Source organism: Pituophis catenifer, unplaced genomic scaffold (genome assembly GCF_029215685.1).
Source record: "Pituophis catenifer annectens isolate HBS135680 unplaced genomic scaffold, rPitCat1.0.hap2 SCAF_1, whole genome shotgun sequence".
Classification (NCBI taxonomy): Eukaryota; Metazoa; Chordata; class Lepidosauria; order Squamata; family Colubridae; genus Pituophis; species Pituophis catenifer.
In genome coordinates, this window is record NW_027256881.1 from 165135140 (window position 1) to 165157203 (window position 22064).

The window sequence follows — 22064 nt, forward strand, 5'->3', positions numbered from 1 at the left end:
CTTTGCTATAAAGTTACAAAGCTGCTACAAAGTTGCTCTATCTAAAGAAAAAATTTCTTTTTCTAAAATTTGACTTTGTTTTACTTCAATTTCATTTGATTAAATCTGGGGGACTTTTTTAGAAGTTTCTGTGGAAGAGGGAAAGGAAAAGGAACTTCCCTCTTCAGAAAAACTAGCTTACGTGGCAGGATGGCTTCAAAGAAGCAGGAAGGGAAGGCAACAGGGGGGGGATCCCCCACACACAAACATGAAACGCAGCTTCCCCCTGCTCAACAGTTACAGACTCAGAAAAAAGAATTTGATGTGGGAGATTTAAAAGAATTTATTTCTAAAACTTTGGATGATAAATTTCAAAAATCTCAACAGGAGATAGATGATAAACTTCAAAAATCACATCAGGAGATAGATGATAAACTTCAAAAATCACATCAGGAATTTATGCAGGAAATTAACGAAGTTAAAGACATGGTGAAACAGAACCAAAACAAGGTGGCCAAAAAATATCAGAAGTGGCATCTGGCCTGGCAGAATTTATTGGGAAAGTTGATTTTAAAGTTGAAGAACTTAAATCAGAAGTTAATGTTAAGATGAAAGACAATGATTATAAAATTGCTGATGTTGACAATAAAATGCAAAGAGTTGAAAATGAGATTGTTATGATACAATTCAGGGCAATGGAGTTTGCTATACGGCTTCGAGGAATTCGAGAAGAGGAAAGACAGGATCTGAGACAAGTTTGTTCTGAGGCCCTGGCCAAGATTATACAAGTTAATCCTGATGTGGTTTTTCACAAAATAGATAAAATTTACAGAGTGAATTCTTGGGTGGCCAGACAAAGACAATTACCTAGAGATGTGGTCATATATTTTACAGATAGAGAAATAAGAAACGATATCCTGCAAAAATCTTTTTATACTTCTGTGCAAGTGGGGGGCTCGCGAATTGGAATTTATAAAGAATTACCTCCCAAAATGCTGAAAGCTAGAAAAGAATTTGGCTTTCTTGTTAAGGAATTGCAAAATTTACAGATACCTTTCCGGTGGGATGCCCCAGTTGGTATAATTTTCAGATATAAGGGAGAAAGATATCGTTTGAATACCGTGGAGAAGGCAGAGCACTTTTACACTACTATTCTTAAGGAAAGAACACCATCTCCACGTACATCTACAGTTTTGGAGATTAAGGAGAGTGAAGAGAAGCAACCTCAACGAGAATTGCAAGAACAGTCTAAGCAGGAATTAGAGGAAATGCAAGGTGCAGAAGGAGGTTTTTTGGATGAGCCTTTGCTGGAATCTTCTCCAATCTTGGACCCGACTTGTATGATTGAAGTTAAGGACCAATGTATAACTCGAGCTCAATCTAAGTTACTTAAACAAAAGCAACAACAATAACAGGAAAGACAAGACAAGGAGGCAGTTAAGAGTACTGCACAAGAGATTGGAGCCATGGGAGGAGCGAGATCGAAGCTTTCGGATGACCTTCAATTATTTTGCTCTTTGCTCCAGAAAGAGGGAGATGATGCTTAAGTGTTTATCTTGGAATGTTAATGGGTTGAATTCAGCACAGAAAAGGAAGAAACTATTTACATATTTGAAACAATTTAATAATGATATAATTTGTTTACAAGAAACGCATATCACAACTCAAGATCAAAAATATTTGATAAACTCCAAACTAGGAACACATTTTATATCTTCAACTTCGCAAAAAAAGAATGGTGTGGTTATTTATGTAAATAAAAAGTTAACAGCTAAAGTTATAGAAGCAGATGAAGATGGTAGGTTTGTAGCAATTGAATTGTTCACAGCAAATGGTCAAATTCTTTTGATTGGAATTTATGCTCCCAATCAACAACAGGACTATTTTTATAAGATGTTACATACTAAAATATTGCAATGGGATTATAGATCTATTTTAATTATGGGAGACTGGAATGGAGTAATTGATTCTAAATTAGATAAAAAGAGTTTGGCAAAGTCTAGGATCAGATTACCACAGACTTTTTTTGACATGAAAGAAGATATGGAACTAAAAGATGTTTGGAGAATACATAATTCAAAAGAATTGGACTACACTTTTTTTTCTGACAGACACAGATCCTTCTCTAGGATTGACTTCATTTTGCTGACAGATGACTTACTTGTCAAGACAAAAAGAACAAAGATCTTTCCAAGAACTTTGACTGACCATAGCCCAGTATGGATAGAAATTGAGATAGGCAAGACTGAAAGACGCTCTTGGAGATTAAATGAGAACTTGTTCAGATACGAAAAAAATACAACAGAACTTAAAAAGCATCTGAAAGAATTTTTCGAAATAAATTTGAATAAAGGTACCCCAATTGAAATTGTGTGGGACGCAAGTAAAGCTTATATGAAAGGGGTACTTATCAACATGAACTCTAAACATAGACTGTTTCGACAAAAGAAAAGATCTGAACTGGAAATAGAAATAAAGAATAAAGAACAGTTACTTATTAAAAACCCAACAGATGAAAGAATATGTGGTGCTATAAAACTTTTGAAAGACCAATTCCAAATGCTTATGGCGGAACAAGTTGCAACAAACTTACAATATGCGAAGCACAATACATTTTGTAACGCTAATAAACCGGGCAGATGGTTGGCTTACACGTTGAGGAAAAAACAAAGTATACGGACTATTGATAGTATTGATATTGGAGGGAAAGAAATTTTTCAACAAAAATTAATTAAAGAAGCTTTTGTGGACTATTATACCAAACTATATGCTAAAGAGGAGGTGCAGAATGGACTTATAGAAAAATATTTAAACGATAAAAGAGTTACAAAAATTACTGATCAACAAAAGGAAAGAATGAATTATCCTATAACAGAGGAGGAGATAATAGTAGCAATTAAACAGCTAAAAACAGCTAAAGCTCCTGGCACGGATGGTTTGACCGCAGTGTATTACAAAACTTTGCAAGCTGAAATGGTGGAACAACTCAGAGATTTATTTTGCAATATTCAACAAGGGGGTAAAATACCCCCATCATGGACAACAGCTTACATATCTTTGATACCAAAAGAACAAGTCGGTCCTAAAAAACCAGAGAACTATAGACCAATATCTCTTTTGAATACAGATTATAAAATTTATGCGAAAGTATTAGCCAACAGGTTGATGCCAGTAATCCAAAAGGTGATTCATGATGATCAAGCGGGATTTATCGAGGGTAGACACATGAAGGATAATGTAAGGCAAGTAATAGATTTATTGGAATATCTTGAGAAGAATAAACAGATTCCTGCAGTGCTGGTCTTTTTGGATGCAGAGAAGGCCTTTGATAGAGTGGATTGGAATTTTCTACTAAAGACTTTAAAAAAGATGGATTTTGGGGATCAATTTATACAGGCGATTTCAGCAATTTACCAAGAGCAAAAGGCACAGATTATTATTAATGGAAGTTTGACAACAGAGTTTAAAATTGAAAAAGGAACAAGACAGGGATGTCCGTTGTCCCCACTTTTATTTATTCTAACATTAGAAGTCTTGCTAAATACAATACGGGACTCTAATATCTTGAAAGGGATAATGATTAGGCAAGAGGATTATAGAATAAAGGCATTTGCAGATGATCTGGTTGTTACCCTATCACAACCAATGGAATCAATAATCCTGATGAAGGACATTATACAAGACTATGGTAAAGTTTCAGGTTTTAGACTGAATCCAAAAAAGACTAAAATGATAGTTAAAAACATGACACAAGATCGTAAACATGAGCTTGAAAGGAGGGCAGGTTTTGAGACTGTACCTAAGGTAAAATATCTAGGAGTTCAGGTTGCAGAATCAAACATGAAATTGTTGCAAAATAACTATGAGGTGTTGTGGCGAGAGGTGCAGAAAGATATGGAGATTTGGAAAAAACTGCAGCTGTCTCTACTTGGAAGAATAGCAGCAGTTAAGATGAACATTTTGCCAAGATTTCTTTTTTTGTTTCAAATGATTCCGGTGCTTAAAAGTGATAAACAATTGAAAGTCTGGCAAACTGGACTTAATAAGTTTGTGTGGAACGAGAAAAAGCCGAGAGTGAAATTGAAAATTATGCAAGATGTTCCAGAAAGAGGAGGCCTTAAACTTCCAAACCTACAGTTATATTATGATGCAGCAGCTTTAACTTTAACAAGTGATTGGTTTGGAAGTAAAAAGGCTGGAATATTGAATGCAGAAAGTTTTGATCTTGAATTTGGATGGCATGCTTACCTATTTTATGATGACAAAGTTGATAAAGTATTTAAAAGTCATATACTTAGAGACTCTTTGATGCGAGTTTGGAAGAAGCACCGACTCAAATGGGATTATAAAATACCGCTATGGCTGGATCTTGGTCATACCTTGTGGAATACAAATATAATGTCACTCGGGGGGTTTTTATACAAAGAGGTTCTTTTTACAGATGCGGGCAGATGGCAGCTGAAGACATTGCAGACACTGTTGGACGAAGGGATTAATTTAACCTGGTTACAATATAATCAATTACAATTGAGATGGAAAGAGGACCAAAAAACTGGTATTATGTTGCACGAGGAAGAATTGGTTAGACATATAAAAGAGAAAGGTCCAATGCATATCAAAAGGCTTTATAATGTTTTGTTAGAAAGGGATTCAGAAACTGAATTAGTAAAAGATTGTATGATTAAGTGGGCACAAAATTTTGAAGAACCAGTGATGTTGGAAACATGGGAAAAAATTTGGGTTCAGAATGTTAAATTTACACAGTCGCAGAACCTGAGGGAAAATTTTTACAAAATGTTTTATAGATGGCATTTAGATCCTAAAAAGTTGTCATGTATGTACCCTAATGTTCAGCCAAAATGTTGGAGATGCGAATGTTTGGATGCTACGTATTATCATGTTTGGTGGACCTGTAGGAAAGTTAAGGCCTTTTGGATAAAAATTTGGTGGGTCATGCAGAATGTTTTGAAGAAAAAAATTCAATTCTCTCCACAATTGTTTTTATTGGGTATAGTTAAGGGTTTTACACCGGGTGAAACAAAATTGATATTGTATATGATAACAGCAGCAAGATTGTTGATAGGTAAATATTGGAAAAATGAAGCTTTGCCCACTATTGAGGAATGGACTTTGAAGATGGCCAGTTTTGCAGAGATGGCGAAGATTTCAGCATACTTAAAAGACTGTTCACAAGAGACTTATGAATGGGAATGGAAAAGGTGGATAGAATATGTTCAGAACAAACATCAAACTAGAAAGTATCAAATAGCTTTTATTTGAAAATAATGTATTAGAAATATTTTAAGGTAATGAGGGTAAAAAGAAAAACTATACAGGGGAGGGAGGGGTTCAAGTTTTTTTTTTTACATAAGTGTCATATTAAGGGTTTTTTTGTGTGGTTTTTTTTATCTTTTTTTATCAGTTATGAGTATAGGGAAGTCTGGGGGGAGGGGAGGGTTAGGGAGGTTTGGAAGTTTGGGGTGGGGGTGGGGGGGGATAAAGGGGTGAAAATGTAATTGTAAAACTTTTGCAATAAAAAAAAAAAGAAAAGCGGCCCCTCCTAGCCTCAAGTCTCTTTATTTCCTGAAAGTGGGGACTTAAGATTAACTTCTCTTAAGGTCACCAGATTGATCAAGCCAGTTCTACAAATACCTATCTGCCTTTATAAGCATGGGTCAGTTATGGCTTTATAAGTCAAATATACACTTTAAATTGTACACAGAAACTAACTAGTTATCAATGCAATACATAGAGGTAACCTGCACTCAGCATCAGGGGACCAGTTATCATAGGTCTGCTGCACTGTGAGCTAACTACAGTTTCCTAATATTCTTTAAAGGCAGTCCTATATAGAATACCTTGTACTGGCATTGAATTATTATAGCCAAATGAGTAGCAGTGCAGTAGTAATGACTTCCAGATCAAGTTACTGTCTCTCTAGTCACAGCTTTCATTTGCTTGAGCAGGAGCCAAGAGTCCAAAAAGCTTTCCAAATTGCAAAATTGCTCCTTTCCCTTTGCTTGTCCATCCAGAGTTTGTTTATTTACTTGTTTGTTTAAAAGGCTTATATGGCTACCCATCTAAAAACTTAACTCCGGGCAGCTCACAACAACAATAAAACCCAGAACCATAAAAACTGTAAAAACAAAACAATTATCCCTTTGGGATGCCCTATAATCAACTCGATACATTCTCATTCTGCCCTTGTACCTAGGTAATAATCCATGTCTTGATGGCCTTCTAAAAAACTAAAAGGATAGGGGCCTGCCAAATCCACAGGACAGGTGTTCCATAAAGTAGGTGTAGCCACAGCAGAGGTACGCTAGATCCCATTAGATGGCAAGATTTAAGAACAGGGACTTGGAACATGCCTACTCTATCCAATTTATTTTATTTTGATAATAATGCTTTATTCTGGAGGGAAGGTTATTACAGGCATAATTCTCCCTCCAAAAAAAAGTAATAAAATTGAATGTTTGTATATATGAGTGTTTATCCTTGGCATAACATTTATATTTTCTGGTTGCAGATTTTTTTTTAGCACAGTATTTCTTATTACCTCTATGTATGTGCTCATACAGGTTGATGAGTTAATGCGCCAGGAACTGAAGAATCTAAAATTAGCTGTGGATAGAGAGACAGAGAAAACTGGGGGAAAAGGGAAAAAAGGAAAGGTAACTATTTAGTATGGATTTAGTATAATATTGTATAAAAAGTTGGGAACATAAAATAAATGTGAACAAAATAAAAGTGCTTCTTATTATTTGTATGAAGACGTAGTTCATCAAAGAGAGTTGTACTCAAATGAAAATTTTTGCCATATGCGGAAGTACTACCTTTGCAAAGTATTTTTGCAAAGTATACTTTGCAAAGTATAAAGCAGGACAAGAAGCAATGGATGGAAACAAATCAAGAAGAGTACCAACTTAGAAATAAGAAGAAATTTCCTGTCTTAGAACAATTAATCAGTGGAACAGCTTGCCTTCAGAAGTTGTGGGTGCTCTATCACTGGAGGTTTTTTAAAGAAGAGATTGGACGACCACTTTTTTGAAATGGTATAGGGTCTCCTTCTTAAGCAAGGAGTTGGACTAGAGAATCTTCAAGGTCCCTTCCAACTCTGCTAATCTGTTATTTCTGTTTATGATCTTCAGAAAAAGAAAAAAGGGAAAACAGGTGGAAGAAAGAAAAAGTCAAAGAAAGATAAAGATCTGACATCTGATCGGTAAAGTTGCAGTTGCTCTTCTGAGATTCACACTGATAAGTCTTTAGATTCATTAACTCAAATTTGTTGGCTATTATGGAGAATCTAACACGGATTGTTTTTAAACTTCTAATAATGCAGAAAGAAATTTAGATAAAGACAGTCCAATTTGCATAAAGTTTATTTTAGATTAAATGTACAATAGTTTGTGAGAGTTTTTCATATGTATCAAATATGCATCAAATATTAAATTTTATTCTGTATAGTAGATGTGAAACATTTAGTAGTTTCAGATGTGTATCTGAGTTTTCCATCTATGTTTAAGGTACTTGAAATAGTATATGATATACAATATCCTTCTATAAGAACTATACATTTTCTCTTTTATTCCCATGGTCTAACTGCAGACTAGAATTTAGAATGGGTAATTTTAAGCCAGCCTCCTTTCTTTGTTGTCCTGCGTGATCTTTGTGCCAAATGGGATATTGGTTAGCTGCGTAAGAATTATTGCCCGAAAGCATCACTGTTATTTCTCTTTGAATTTTCTAAAATATCTAAATGGTAGGGCCAAATGTTAAATTAAATTTTCTACCAAAAAAACCCCCCTGCTGATATGTAAAATGTTAGTAGAGCCTTAGCCCTTGCCCATTGCATCAGTATTTACAACATTACCTATAAGTACATAAAAATACTCGTATAGATCACTTTCACAAATAATTCAGTGCTATATGTTTATACTTTATTCCAAGAAAAGACATTATGTCAGAGTTGGTTCTAGAAATCTGTAATTCACAAACTCTTTCTAAAAAGCAAAATAAACAGTTCAGAAACTTAGATTGGCACTGAAATGCAGTAGTATATTAAGAATAGCCCTGAAATAATATGAAAATATGCATGTGGCAGAGGCTTGAATCACATATGTATTTAAAAACTTTATTCCGTGTGTAAGAAATAATTATTGATTATAATTATAATTTGGATTCTGCTGCTTAACCCACAGTTCTGAACTAACATGCATAGGATTGCACTATATATAAGACTTTAGTGCTTCATTTTTCAAAACAGATAGTCCTCAATTTACAATAGTTCATTTAGTGACTGTTCAAAGTTACAACGGCACTGAAAAAAAGTGATTTATGACCGTTTTTACACTTACAACTAATGCAGCATCCCATTGTCACATGATCAAAATTCAGACAATTGGCAATTGACTCATATCATAGTTACAGTGTTCCAAGGTCATGTGATCACCATTGCAACTTTCTGACAAGCAAAGTCTAATTGGGAAGCCAGATTCACTTAACAAACATATTATTAATTTAACAACTGCAATGGTTCACTTAATAACTATGACAAGAAAGATCATAAAATGGGGCAAAATTCAATTAACAACCATCTCAATTAGGAACAGAAATGTTGGGCTCAAGTGTGGTTGTAAGTCGAGGATTACCTTATGCTACAATAATACTAAATAAATATGTCTGATTTCATAGTATTTATGCACCAACAGATGAAAAATATGGCAATTACAGTAAATACGCAATGGCAAACTTTCATTAACATCATGAATGAACTACTATTAAACCTAAAAATATTTTTAGGCAAGAACATTTAAAAGAGACCTCTAATAAATGAGAGAAAATACATGCTTTTGTTCTAATAGAAGAATATAGTAGTTCAGAGTTGAACTGTGGAGTCCTTGATGCTCTCTGAGTTTGGTTGTTTGCTTGAAGATATTTCATTACTTGACTAGGCAACATCATGAGTGCTAATTCTATTGAAATACCTGCAGAGACCATCAAGAATATGCACTTGGCATGCCGCAAAGAGGGGGCTAAGGGGTTTTTTAAAATTGTCTTTGTGTAAATTTTTAAGGGGTTTGGAGAGGGGGGTGGGGAGGGAGGGGGATAGGTCAGGCTTGGCACAGGGGCACGAACTGGGAGGTGTGGAGCTGGGTGGGGAGGGGCTTAGTGTAAATAAGGGGTGGGGGGGTTGTGTGGGTTTGGGGGAGAACCCACGGGGGATGGCCAGTCCGGCTGTTAATGGTGCCATAGGGGGTACGGACTCTGGGGGAAAGGGGACTGTTAGAATGCCCTCTACTGAGGGCTTCTCCATCAATACGCTGAGTGGGAGGGGCAGGTATGGCGGGAGCAGGGGGCCATATCATGTGGTGGGGGCACGCGCTCGCTATCTCTGAGCGATTGCGTGCCCCGGTCCCCTTAGCTCTTCCCGTTCCTCAGGCTGCTTAGAGTCTCAGGGCCCAAGTCTCCGGCTGATGTTGTGTAATGCCAGGTCCGTAGTAAATAAAGCCCCCCTCATTTGTGATCTTATTCAGGAGGGGGGAGCGGACCTGGCAGGTATTACGGAGACCTGGTTGGGCCATGTGGGGGGGGGGGGTTCCCCTCGTGGAGATGTGCCCATCAGGCTTCCGTGCATTTCATTAGCCGAGAGCTCAGGGTAGGGGCGGGGGGGGTGGCGGTCGTTATAAGAGAGGGTCTTGATCCGAGGGAGACCACTGTGCCTCAGATAACCGGATGTGAATCCCTTTTCGTGAAGTGGGGTCGTGGGGTGCAGATGGGTCTGTTGATCACGTACCTGGCTCCCTGCCACGTGGTGACGACCCTGCCCGAACTCCTCAATGTTATAGCTGAGGTGGCGGCTGATACCCCCAGACTTGTGGTCATGGGGGATTTCAACCTGCCATCCATTGGTGAAACTTCTGAGGTAGCTCGGGAGTTCATGGCTTCCATGACGGCCATGGACCTGACCCAAGTAATTCACGGCCCTACTCACATGGGGGGACACACTCTGGACTTAGTTTTTGTCTCTGGTCAGTGGTTGAGTGGCCTTGATATAGGGGATATAGATACTGAACCCTTGTCATCGTCTGACCACTCGCTCCTTCGACTTGACTTTCTGACCGCCGCACCCCGTCGCAGGGAGGCGGAGGCGACCAGGTGGTTCCGCCCCAGGCGCCTGATGGATCCTGATAGGTTCCAGATGGAGCTTGGGCCATTTCCTGAAACTCTAGCTCACGACTCGGCTGATGACCTGGCGGCCGCCTGGGATAGTGCGGCTGCCGGGACTTTGGACCGGGTCGTGCCTTTGCGGCCTCTGACCCGGCACCGAACTCACTTAGCTCCTTGGTTCTCTGAGGAGCTGAGAGAGATGAAGCGCCGGAAAAGATGCCTAGAGAGCGGTTGGAGGGCCAGCCGTTCCGAATCTGACTTGACACTGGTAAGGTCTCATATTAAGACCTACCTAGTGGCGATAAAAGCGGCGAAATCTAGCTATTTTGCCGCTCTTATTGCGTCATCAGATAACCGCCCAGCCGCCCTGTTCAGGGTGACCCGCTCCCTTCTCCATCTGGGAGCGCGGGAGGACCCCTTGCAAGGCCGAGCTGAGGATTTTGTACAGTATCTGGATGATAAAATAACTCAGATTCGGGAAGACTTGGCCGCTGACTGGGTTAGTTCAGACGAGATGACTGAGGCAGGTCTTGAGAGTGTTATCTGGGAGGAGTTCGATCCTGTGGCTCCTGAGGACGTGGACAGGATCTTGGGACGGCTGAACGCCACCACAAGTTTATTGGACCCGTGTCCCTCCTGATTGGTGCTGGCTTCCCAGGAGGTTACACGAGGCTGGCTCCAGGGAATTATCAACGCTTCTTTGAGTGAGTGTGTCCTGCTGGCCGCCTTGAAAGAGGCGGTGGTGAGGCCTCTCCTCAAGAAGCCATCCCTGGATCCGGCTGTTTTGGCTAACTATCGTCCAGTCTCCAACCTTCGCTTTATTGCAAAGGTTGTTGAGAGTGTGGTGGCGCGACAGCTTCCCCAGTACCTGGATGAAGCTGTCTATTTGGATCCACTCCAGTCCGGCTTCAGACCTGGGTACAGCACGGAAACGGCATTGGTCGCGTTGGTGGATGATCTCTGGAGGGCTCGGGATAGGGGTTATTCCTCTATCCTGGTCCTGTTAGACCTCTCAGCGGCTTTTGATACCATCAACCATGGTATCATGTTGCGCCGGCTGGAGGGACGGAGTGGGGGGCACCGTTTTGCGGTGGTTCTCCTCCTATCTCTCCGACCGGTCGCAATCCGTGTTGACAGGGGGGCAGCGGTCGACCCCGAGGCGCCTTGTTTGTGGGGTGCCACAAGGGTCGGTCCTCTCGCCCCTCCTGTTCAACATTTATGTGAAGCCACTGGGTGAGATCATCCGTGGTTTTGGGGTGGAGTTCCATCAGTATGCTGATGATACTCAGCTGTACATCTCCACCCCAAACCATCCCAACGATGCCTTGGAAGTGTTGTCCCAGTGCCTGGAGGCCGTGCGGGTCTGGATGGGGAGAAACAGGCTTCGACTCAACCCTTCCAAGACCGAGTGGCTGTGGCTGCCGGCGTCCTGGTATAGCCAGCTGACGCCATCGCTGGTTATTGGGGGCGAATCACTGGCCCCCACGGAAAGGGCCTGCAACTTGGGCGTCCTCCTGGACGCACGGCTGTCTTTAGAAGGGCATATGACGGCCGTGGCCAGGGGGGCTTTTTATCAGGCTCGCCTGATACGCCAGTTGTGCCCCTTTCTGGATCGGGACTCCCTACGCACAGTCACTCAAGCACTCGTCACCTCTCGTCTGGACTATTGTAATGCTCTCTACATGGGGCTCCCCTTGGGGTGCACCCGGAGGCTCCAACTGGTGCAGAATGCAGCTGCGCGGGGGATTATGGGAGCGACGGGGCGCTCCCATGTGACTCCTCTCCTGCGCGAGCTGCATTAGCTTCCGGTGGACTTCCGGGTGCACTTCAGGGTGTTGGTGATCACCTTTAAAGCGCTCCATGGCTTAGGGCCAGGGTACTTGCGGGACCGCCTTCTGCCACCAATAGCCTCCCACTGGCCAGTTCGCTCCCACAGAGAGGGCCTCCTCAGGGTGCCGTCGGCTAGACAATGCCGGCTGGCGACCCCCAGGAGGAGAGCCTTCTCTGTGGTGGCACCTACCCTTTGGAACAATCTACCCCCAGAGATACGAGTGATCTCCGACCTCCGGACTTTTCGTCGGGCCCTAAAAACTCATCTCTTTCAGTTAGCCGGTCTCTCTTGATTTTATGATTTTATGGTTGATTTTAAATTTTGATATGGATTTTAAATTGATAAATTTTAAACTATGGGCCAAATTTAATTATTTTAAATCTATTTTTAATCGCACTTTATGTATAAATATTTTATTTTGGCTGTTCACCGCCCTGAGTCCAAAAGGAGAAGGGCGGTATAGAAATTTGAATAATAAATAAATAATAAATAAATAAAATTTGTCTACAGACATGTTTGTGTAGCTTACTCTTTATTTCTTTATAGGACCATTGATTCTCTTTACCAAGAGCTGGTAGAAGAAGGAATATTAATAAGAAGTAAAAAAGTAAAACTCAGTGATTATGTTGGTAAAGTATAAACTTTATATGTTACTACGGACTATGTATTTATTTTGGAATTGCATTCATGCAATGTATTATATTGGATTTAAACATTTGTGACAGAATTGGGATTGGATAAATGAACTACAACACCAGTCATTTTAATTTCAGATAAAAGTTACTGAGAATCAACATTTTGATGACACAGATTAAAATGCAGATTAAAACAAATTCAGATGACCATCTCTTCAGGACTTTGGCGGCAGTTTACACATTTTAGTAAATTGTTCTTCCTGACAGTAGCAGCAGATCCGAAACAGAATTAATAAACTGATACATTATTTGTGGTCTTAACTTAAATATTTGGTAATCTGTAGTAATAATAATACAAAATTCCAAAGGGAAATTTTTAAAATACTTGCCAGTAACTTGGCCACCCCACTTTCACAGCTATTCATTAAATAGAAGTAGAAAAACTTGAAAAGCCCAGAGGAGTAGCAGCACCAGGACAGACAGAATGTTCCTCACATGTTGCTGAGTGATCTTTAAACATATCTAGAATCTGATTTGCCACATAGGGTAAGTTTTACTCAGTTCTTTCTTGTATTGATGCAACAACAATTGAATATTCCAATAGAGCGTATTTCTGAGTGAATGTAGAATAGATGATAGCAGGAACAGCACAAACATGTACACACTTAAGTGTTCAGCACTTATTATTGTAGTGGCATTCCTATCTCCAAATTTTAAGTACAATAGTCTAAAAATTAATGCTCACAAAAACTTTCCATACTTTGGAGGAGAATTACAATTATAAACTTATTATGTCGGGTATGTTGAGTGCCTTCTGATTCTATAATTCATCACTATTGGTTAACCTCAGTACTGAGCTCTTTCTCAAATGAATACACAATTTTATGCTGCATTTTGGTTGTGTTTCTGTGTTTTATCATTTTATTTACATATGAACAGTATTAATGCACTGTGTTTTAGATTTTTTAATTAGCATTCCATGATAAAATAGGGCCTTCAAATTTAATTCAAAAAATGTAGTATCTTCAATCTTTTAAAGCAATAGTGTCTTCCACGGGATGCAGCAGTTATGTAATTCCAGGTAAGAACATAGCTTAAAGGATATGCCTTAGTTGAAAGGATATGCCATGTTGGTGCTCCCATGTGTACCAAAATATATTTTCAGAATCACAAATGAAACAGCAGTCCCAATAGGCAGTTTAAATTTAGTGGTTATACTTATGGTTGCCTTGACAAGTCTCTGAATTTTATAGGTGGTCTCACATTTCATCTGAGATAAGAGTAGTTCATACTACAAGTAATCCTCACTTAAAAACAGTAATTGGGACTGGGAGCTCCATTGCTATGTGATGTCAAATAGGAGATAGAATAGCAGGGTTGGAAGGGACCTTCTAGTCCAACCCCTGCTTGAGCAGGAAATCCTATAACGTTCTGGGTAAATGGGTGTCCAATCTCTTTTTGAAAACTTCCACCCACAACTTCTGGAGGCAGGCTATTCTAATGATTGATTGCTCTCAATCTCAGGAAATTTCGTCATGGTTCTAGGCTGGAACCAAAAGATAGGTTCAAGACTCAGAAGGCTCTCGACACACTTGAACATTGGGCCCTATCTAACAATAAAATTCAGTGCAGAGAAAAATAAGATTTTACATTTAGACAAGAAATACCAACAGAATAGGTGGAACCTGGCTCTATAGCAGTAACTGTGAGAGGGATTTTGGAGTCCTAGTTGGCAATCATTTAAATATAAGCCAGCGGTGTGCTGCTGCTACCAAAACAACCAGTGCAATCCTAGGCTGCATTAACAGGGATAGCATCAAGATCATATGAAATATTAGTATTGCTTTATAATGCATTAGTAAGAACACACTTGAAATAGTGCATTCAGTTTTGGTTGCCACAATATAAAAAAGATGTTGAGACTCTGGAAAGAGTGCAGAAAAGAGCAACAAAGATTATTGGGGGCCTTGAGGCTAAAACATATGAAGAACAATTGCAGGAATTGGGTATGACTAATCTAGTGAAAAGAAGGACCAGGGTGATAGCAGTGTTCCGATATTTGAGGGGTTGCCACAAAAAAGAGGGGGTCCATCTATTTACCAAAGCACCAGTAGGCAGGACAAGAAGCAGCAATGGATGGAAACTAATCTAGGAGAAAACCAACCTAGAACTAAGGAGAAATTTCCTGACAGTGAGAACTATTAACCAGTGGAACAGCTTGCCTTCAGAATTTGAGGGTGCTCCATCACTGGAGGTTTTTAAGAAGAGATTGGACAGTCATTTGTCTAGAATGGTATAGGGCAGGGATCCCCAACCTCTGTACCTTGGCCCACAACTGGGCCATTTGGAATTGGGCACCATGAATGCCTGGCCAGAGTGCACACATGCAGCTCAACTTGTGCAAGTGGTGGGCTGGTGGGTAATCGAGCTCGTGCGTGCCAGCCCACCTCTCATGAAGGTTGAGCAGTGTACTTGCTAGCCTGCCACTTGTGTGGCCCAATTCCCCTCTCCCCCTCCCTCAGCCAGGCCACCAAGCCTCAAAGGCACTGATATAGGGTCTCCTGCTTATGCAGTGAGTTGGATTAGAAGATCTCCAAGGTACCTTCCAACTCTGTTATTAAGTATTCCTCATTCAGTGCCATCATAATCTTAAATAGTTGCTGAATGAGTGGACCTTAAGTAAGCGCTACCTATCTTATTTACAGTTCATCATGGAAGTTTAGAATCTATGTTTGTTTCTCATTCATGTTAAGAATGCATTCCAACTAAGTGGTGGGTTGCTACCGGTTCGCACCGGTTCAGAAGAACCGGTAGCGGTAGCTTGGGCTGGGTCGCTGAACCACTAGTGATCGCTGGCTGGCCACACCCCTGAATTGGTCCCCGCTTGCTGGCCCTGGCTGCCCGATGCTCACTTGCCCCACCCCCCCTCCACCCAGTCACTCCTCACTTCTACTGCGTGGGTCCTTGCTTGCAGCTTGCCTGCCTGAAGCACTGTGCCCCAACTGCCAGGCAGATCTGCAAGTCGCGCCGTACCTAGCTGCCCCTGCCTCTTCCCCACTGTCCTAGCCTGCCATCCCTACTCTCTTCCCCACTGCCTGTAGCCCTGCCATGCTTCCCTGCCTTCCACGAGGCCTTCCTGGCAGTCCCTGTGGCGAGCCCCGCTTGCGAAGGCCTTCCCTATTTCCTTCCCAGGTGGCCGCAACAAGTTTGTCTGCCTTCCACGTGGCCTTCTTGGTGTCCCCGTGGCCAGCTTGTGAAGGCAGGCAAGTGGGCCTGGCCACAGGGAGACCGCTGGGAAGGCAGGCAAGCATGGCAGGGCCACCTGGCTGTAGGGAAGGGAGCTAGTAGCCTATTTTCTTCCCCACAGCCCTGCCATGCTTGCCTGCCTTCCACGCTGCCTTCCTGGCATCCCCATGGCCAGCTTGTGAAGGCAGGCAAGCAGGCTTGGCCACGGGGACCGCTGGGAAGGCAGGCAAGCATGGCAGGGCCGCCCGGTTGTGGGGAAGGGAACTAACAGCCTACATCCTTCCCCATAGCCCTGCCATGCTTGCCTGCCTTCCACGCTGCCTTCCCAGTGTCCCCGTGGCCAGCTTACCACCCACTCCCACCCATTTTATCTTTCTTTAACGTGCCCAATTCCTTCCCTAAACCTCAGGAGGCGGCTGCTCCCATCATCACAGCCTGTAGAGGAAGCATCCTCTGCGCCGCAAAGCCCTCGCAGCGGCGGCAGGAGGGGGAAAAGAAGAAAAAAGGCTCAGCCTGTGAAGCTTCTCGAAGGAGACCTCCTTGTGTGTGTGTTTGGTGGGCTGAGGCGAGCCAGGCGAAGGCAGCCTGGCTGCAATTGGCCCCTTTCCTTCTCCTGCCACTGAACCTCCTCCCCTAAAACAGATGCGACGTGGATTGTTTTGGGGGGTTTTTTTAGATTGTTCCCCTAGGCCAAGGGTCTCCAACCTTGGCAACTTTAAGATTTGTGGACTTCAACTCCCAGAGTTCCTCAGCCAGCTTTGCTGACTGAGGAACTCTGGGAATTGAAATCCACAAGTTTAAAAGTTGCCAAGGTTGGGGACCCCTGGCCTAGACCACTTTAGGAGCAAACTGGTGGGTTTTGCTGGCGTTTCAGGAGGAAGGGAAGGGAGGGAAGGAAGGAGGGAGGGAGAGAGAGAGAGAAAGAAAAAGAGAAAGAACAAAAGAAAGAAGGAAAGAGGAAGGGGGGAGAGAGAGAGACAGAGAAGAAAGAAAGAGAAAGAAAGAGGAAAGGAGAGACAAGAAAGAAAGAGGAAAGAAAGAAAGAGGAAGGGAGGGAGAAAAGAGAGAGACAAAGAACGAAAGAAAGAGAAAGAGACAAAGAAAGAGAAAGAAGGAAAGAGAAAGGGAGGGAGAGAGGAAAGAAAGAAAGAGAAAGAAAGGAAGGGAGAGAAAGACAGACAAGAAAAAAGAAAGAAAAAGGGAGAGAGAAAAGAGAGAAAGAAAAAGATAGAGGAAGGAGGGGAGAGAGAGAGAGAGAGAGAGAGAGAGAGAGAGAAGCGAAAGGAAGGACCACAAACCCTGGCACTAGATGTGGCTTCAGAAGACGCTTTGAAACAGGACAGCAATCTAGGGCTGGGAGGGACCTTGGAGGCCATCTAGTCCAACCCCCTGCTCCAGCAGGAAACCTTATATCGTCTGGATTATTTTGGTGCCTCTAACAGGAAAATTGCCAGAAAGGAGAAGGTGTTTACTAGGACCATGCTGCCTTTACTCATGACCACAATTGAGTCCAAAATTTTGGTTCCTAAGCAAGAGTGTTGTTAAATAAGTTTCATCACATTTTACTCAATCCATGACCTCTCCTGGGTCTAACAGTCATGTGCAAGCTAGGGAAGAACATCTGAAGGTGTGTATAATGTTCTAAATGTACAGAAGTTATAGTTAAATGTGCAGCAGAAAGTGGACTCTGGGTGCGTTTTTCCAAATGTAGTAAGTGAGGTTGAATGTGTATAGTTTTAGAAGAGCTGTGTGAGTGTATATAGTAGATAATGTATCTTTTTGTGTGCCTATGCACACTCTATACTATGTAATATGTATGTAAACATATGGCATATATACATAGGATTAAATAGTATATTTTGGATGTTAAGTAGTAGTAAATAAATAGACAGGGAAATTGTATCTTGTTGAGGCCTTTGAGGCAAAGGGAGGCCAGGCACCCTAACCCTAACACTTGACCTGAGTGACATCAAATTGGCCTCGCCCACCCAGTCACATGACCAACCAGCCATGACTAACCAGTCACATGATCACCCAGCTATGCCCACCCAGTCACATGAACACCCGGTAACATACGCCCACATTCACATGACCACTAAGCTACGCCCACCATCACATGACCACCAAGCCACGCCACCATCACATGACCACCAAGCCACACCCACAAAATAAGCCATGCCCACAGAACCAGTAGTAAAAAATTTTGGAACCACCACTGCAACTAAGGAATTGTTAGGGTTGAAAATGTTCTATTTATGTTCCCTAACAGTTTCTATTTGTTTCTACTTAAGTAGACCACTGCTTAAGTATGAGCCAGCAGTGGGCTACAGCTGTCAAAAAAGCAAATGCAGTCCTAGTTTGCATCAACAGAGGGACAGCATCAAGATCATAAGAAGTAATAATACACTCTTATACTGCAATAGTGAGGCCACATTTGGAATACTGCATCCAGTTCTGGTCACCACGATACAAAAAAGACGCTGAGCCCCTAGAAAGAGTGCAAAGAAGGGCATCAAAGATGATAAGGGCTCTGGAGGTTAAATCATATCATGAATATTTGAGGGAGTTAGGCATGTCTAGCCTATTGAAGAGAAGGACTTTGGGTGACAGGATAGCTGTCTTCCAATACTTGGGGGACAGTTACAAGAGAAAATTAACTTATTCCCCAAAGCATCAGATGGCAGGACAAGAAGTATGGGTGGAGGCTTGTTAAAGAGAGATTGAAACCAAAAGCAAGGGGACAGTGAGAACAATTAATCAATGGAATAACTTGCCTCTTGGAGTTGTGGGTGCTTCATTACTAGTGGTTTTCAAAAATGGACTAGACAGTTATTTGACTGGGATAATATAAGGTTTTCTTCCTTGAGCAGGAGTTTGGACTAGGTTCTTTCCAAATCTATGATTCAATGTTCTACAGTATATTCTACTTTTTGAAACTAAGCTGTTTGTATGGTGCATTTGTTTTTTCCTTGTAGGTGAATACAGCTATCTGGGAACTACACTTAGACAGGTGGATGTAGAACCAATGCCTTCTCTTACAGATGTGAAGCAACTTATAGTCCTGTATGGAATATTGCCATTAGGTAAGTTCACAGGAGAACTAGCCAAAGGGCAGAATACCATGCTTGGGTTCCTCACAGTTTTATATTTTTATCAGCCATGACAATGTTTGATTTATTTCTTTTGAAATAATTCAATACGGTTCTTATCTCTTAAAGTATTTTCAGCTAAGATAAAATAATTGTCTAATTTAAAAAGTTTTAACTACAGCACCACTCTTTTTATAATTTTATTTCTATCATAACAGTTTGGCAGGTGCAGCATATACAAAAAAGCCATTTGGGGAAAACAACAAATTAAGTCTCCAATATTTAAATGAAATTTGAAGGAAAGCTGAGATTTTAATGTAACTTTGATAAGCCAGCTAACTTTCCACCCTTTCTTTTTATTTAGTTTAAAAAAAGATATACTTCTAGAAAAGATTATATCAATAAGTAGACAAAGAAAATTTCTCAAGTTATACAATTGGTATGTTCAATATACATTAATAAATTATAAAACATGCCAAACAAAGTACATTGAATTCTATTTATGACAGATAGAGATATAAAATATAAAACTTTGAGCTTAGGGCCATATCCTCAATATATTATTATTTATAAATACCAAGCTATTATTTATAAATACTTTGGAGAAGGCTTTAATGCTGGGAAAGGTAGAAGGAAAAAGAAGAGGAAAACCACCATCAAGTTGGGTAGACTGAATTACAATGGTGATGGGGGTGCTGTTGGAATTGCTGAAGGACGAAATAGGGACTGATCATCATGGAAAAAAATCTATGTGGTCTCTTAAAAATCAATTTGATGGCATGTAACCAATCAATCAGAAAAAAGAGAAAAGAGAATTTTAAAAAAGAAAAGGGTAAAACTAAATCTAGAAAAATATTTAATTTCAGACTTCCCCCTTCTTTGTTCTTTGACTGATTTATGGTACTTATTAATGTAAACTTCAGAAACCATACTTTAAATGTATATATTTCTCTTGCTGCATGATAATGTAATATATTGAGAAACTATTTTTACTTCAGTTTAATTAAACTACTGGCCTTTGAGGTTCTGGCCATTACACCATTCCTATAGCCATGTGATTATGATCCTGGTGCTTGGCAACTAAGTCACCCTAAGTAAGTTGCAAACCACCCACCCACGCTGGTCATATAATCGCCAATTTGCAATCTTCTCTACAGGCTTCTCACAAGCAAAGTCAAAGGGAAGCTGGCAGGGAAGGTTGCATGTCACTTCAGTAAGTCCCCCTAGCCTTCCTGCACTCGCATGGCATGGCATTGCTTCCCCTGGCCTCTCTCCACTTGTCTGACACCCTGTTTTCTCTGGCCCTGTTTTCCTTGGCCTCCTTTCTTGCATATGGCACAGAGCCCTGCTCCCCTCAGACTCCATTCTCAGATCCTTTACTGAGCCTCTCCCACCCCCTGCAGCTTCCCTCATAGCACCGTTGTGTTGCTTACCTGGGATTCTCCCTGCTTCCTTCTTAGTGATCTGCACATCTCGGAGTTACAATGGCAACAAAGACTGCCAAAGATTCTTGCTAAGTGATGCAGTCACATGATATTTCACTTTTCAACTGAATCACTTAGTGACAGCAATGCCAAATTCCATGGCTGTTGTAACTTGAGTAGTACTGTAAATATACTGTTAGTTTTGCAATTGCTGCATAGTCTCCAAGTTTAAGTTACCAATCAGATTTTTTTTTTTAATTTGATTTATATGCCGCCCTTCTCCGGAGACTCAGGGCGGCTTACAATGTGCTCAGCAATAGCCTTCATCCTTTTGTATATTTATACAAAGTCAGCTTATTGCCCCCACAACTGGGTCCTCAATTTACCTACCTTAGAAAGGATGGAAGGCTGAGTCAACCTTGAGCCTTGGCGAGATTCAAACCTGCAGTAATTGCAGGCAGCTGGTCTTAATAACCAGCTTAATAACAGGGTGCCTTAGACCACTGTACTACCAAGGCTGAAGTTTGTCAGGAAATCACATTGTGAAGCTCACATTTAACAGAATAACAGAAAGGGACCTTGGAGGTCTTCTAATCCAACTCCCTGCATAAGCAGGAGACCCTCTACCATTCCAGACAAGTGGCTGTTCAGCCTCTTCTTAAAAGCCTCCAGTGATAGAGGACCCACAACTTCTGAAGGCAACTGGTTTTCCACTGGTTAATTGTTCTCATTGTTAGGAAATTTCTCCTTAGTTCTAGGTTGGTTCTCTCCTTCATTAGTTTCCATCCATTGCTTCCTGCCCTGCATTCTAGTGCTTTGGATAATAAGTTAATTCCCTTTTCTTTGTGGCATTCCCTCAGATATTGGAACACTGCTATCGTGTCACCCCCTGGTCGTTCTTTTCACTAGACTAGACATACCCAATACCTGCAACTGTTCTTCATATGTTTTATCTTTGTTGCTCTTCTCTGCATTCTTTCCAGAGTCTCAACAACTTTTTTATATTGTAACCAAAACTGGATGCAATATTCCAAGTGTCAACCCTTCTTAAGTATTATCTCATTCCACACCCTGTTTAGACCTTAAAGAGGTGGCTTGAACAAAGTTAGCTTAGGATTCACTTAATTTAAACCAAAAAATACTAGTTTTCGCTAGGTCATTGAAAAGAAAGGCTTGAATTATTTATTTATGAGTTATTTAGAAAAAATATATTTTTAAAAAGCTTGCTTCATCTCCAGCCCAGAAATGAAAGTTCTCTTTTGATCCATTCTGTTGCCAAGCCTTTGTCAGTCCCATTAGTTGGTTTTTCCCATGTCCAGCACTTAGACATTACATTTTGGGCTATTAAAAAGCTTTCTTTAAACATATATTTTGAACAATTTTATCATTGTACTAATTTTATTCTATAGGTTCTCAATCTGTCCATGAGAAAGCTCCTCTAGTGAAAACCTTGCTCTTGGTTGGCCCTGTAGGAGTAGGAAAAAAAATGCTTATTCATGCTCTGTGCACGGAAACAGGAGCCAACCTGTTCAATTTATCTGCGGTAAATATTTCTGGTAAATATCCTGGCAAGGCTGGTCTTCAGTTGATGCTACATATGGTTTTTAAGGTAGGGTCCAGAAATTTCATTAATATTCACCTACAATAATAATGTTCAAGATTTTAGTAGACAATAGATAATTTATTATGC

The 22064-nt window shown here is 41.0% G+C and overlaps 1 protein-coding gene across 1 annotated transcript in view; it reads left to right on the plus strand.

Annotated features, from left to right (window-relative positions):
* The window catches only part of IQCA1 (IQ motif containing with AAA domain 1), a gene marked incomplete at its 5' end in the record, with an annotated part of 230082 nt that overhangs the window by 111231 nt on the left and 96787 nt on the right, over window positions 1-22064 (plus strand). The window contains 5 exons of the mRNA XM_070933352.1: window positions 6561-6653; window positions 7131-7201; window positions 12527-12609; window positions 18837-18944; window positions 21784-21983. Of these exons, the coding sequence (XP_070789453.1) occupies window positions 6561-6653; window positions 7131-7201; window positions 12527-12609; window positions 18837-18944; window positions 21784-21983 (555 nt within the window). The remainder of the gene's footprint in view (window positions 1-6560; window positions 6654-7130; window positions 7202-12526; window positions 12610-18836; window positions 18945-21783; window positions 21984-22064) is intronic.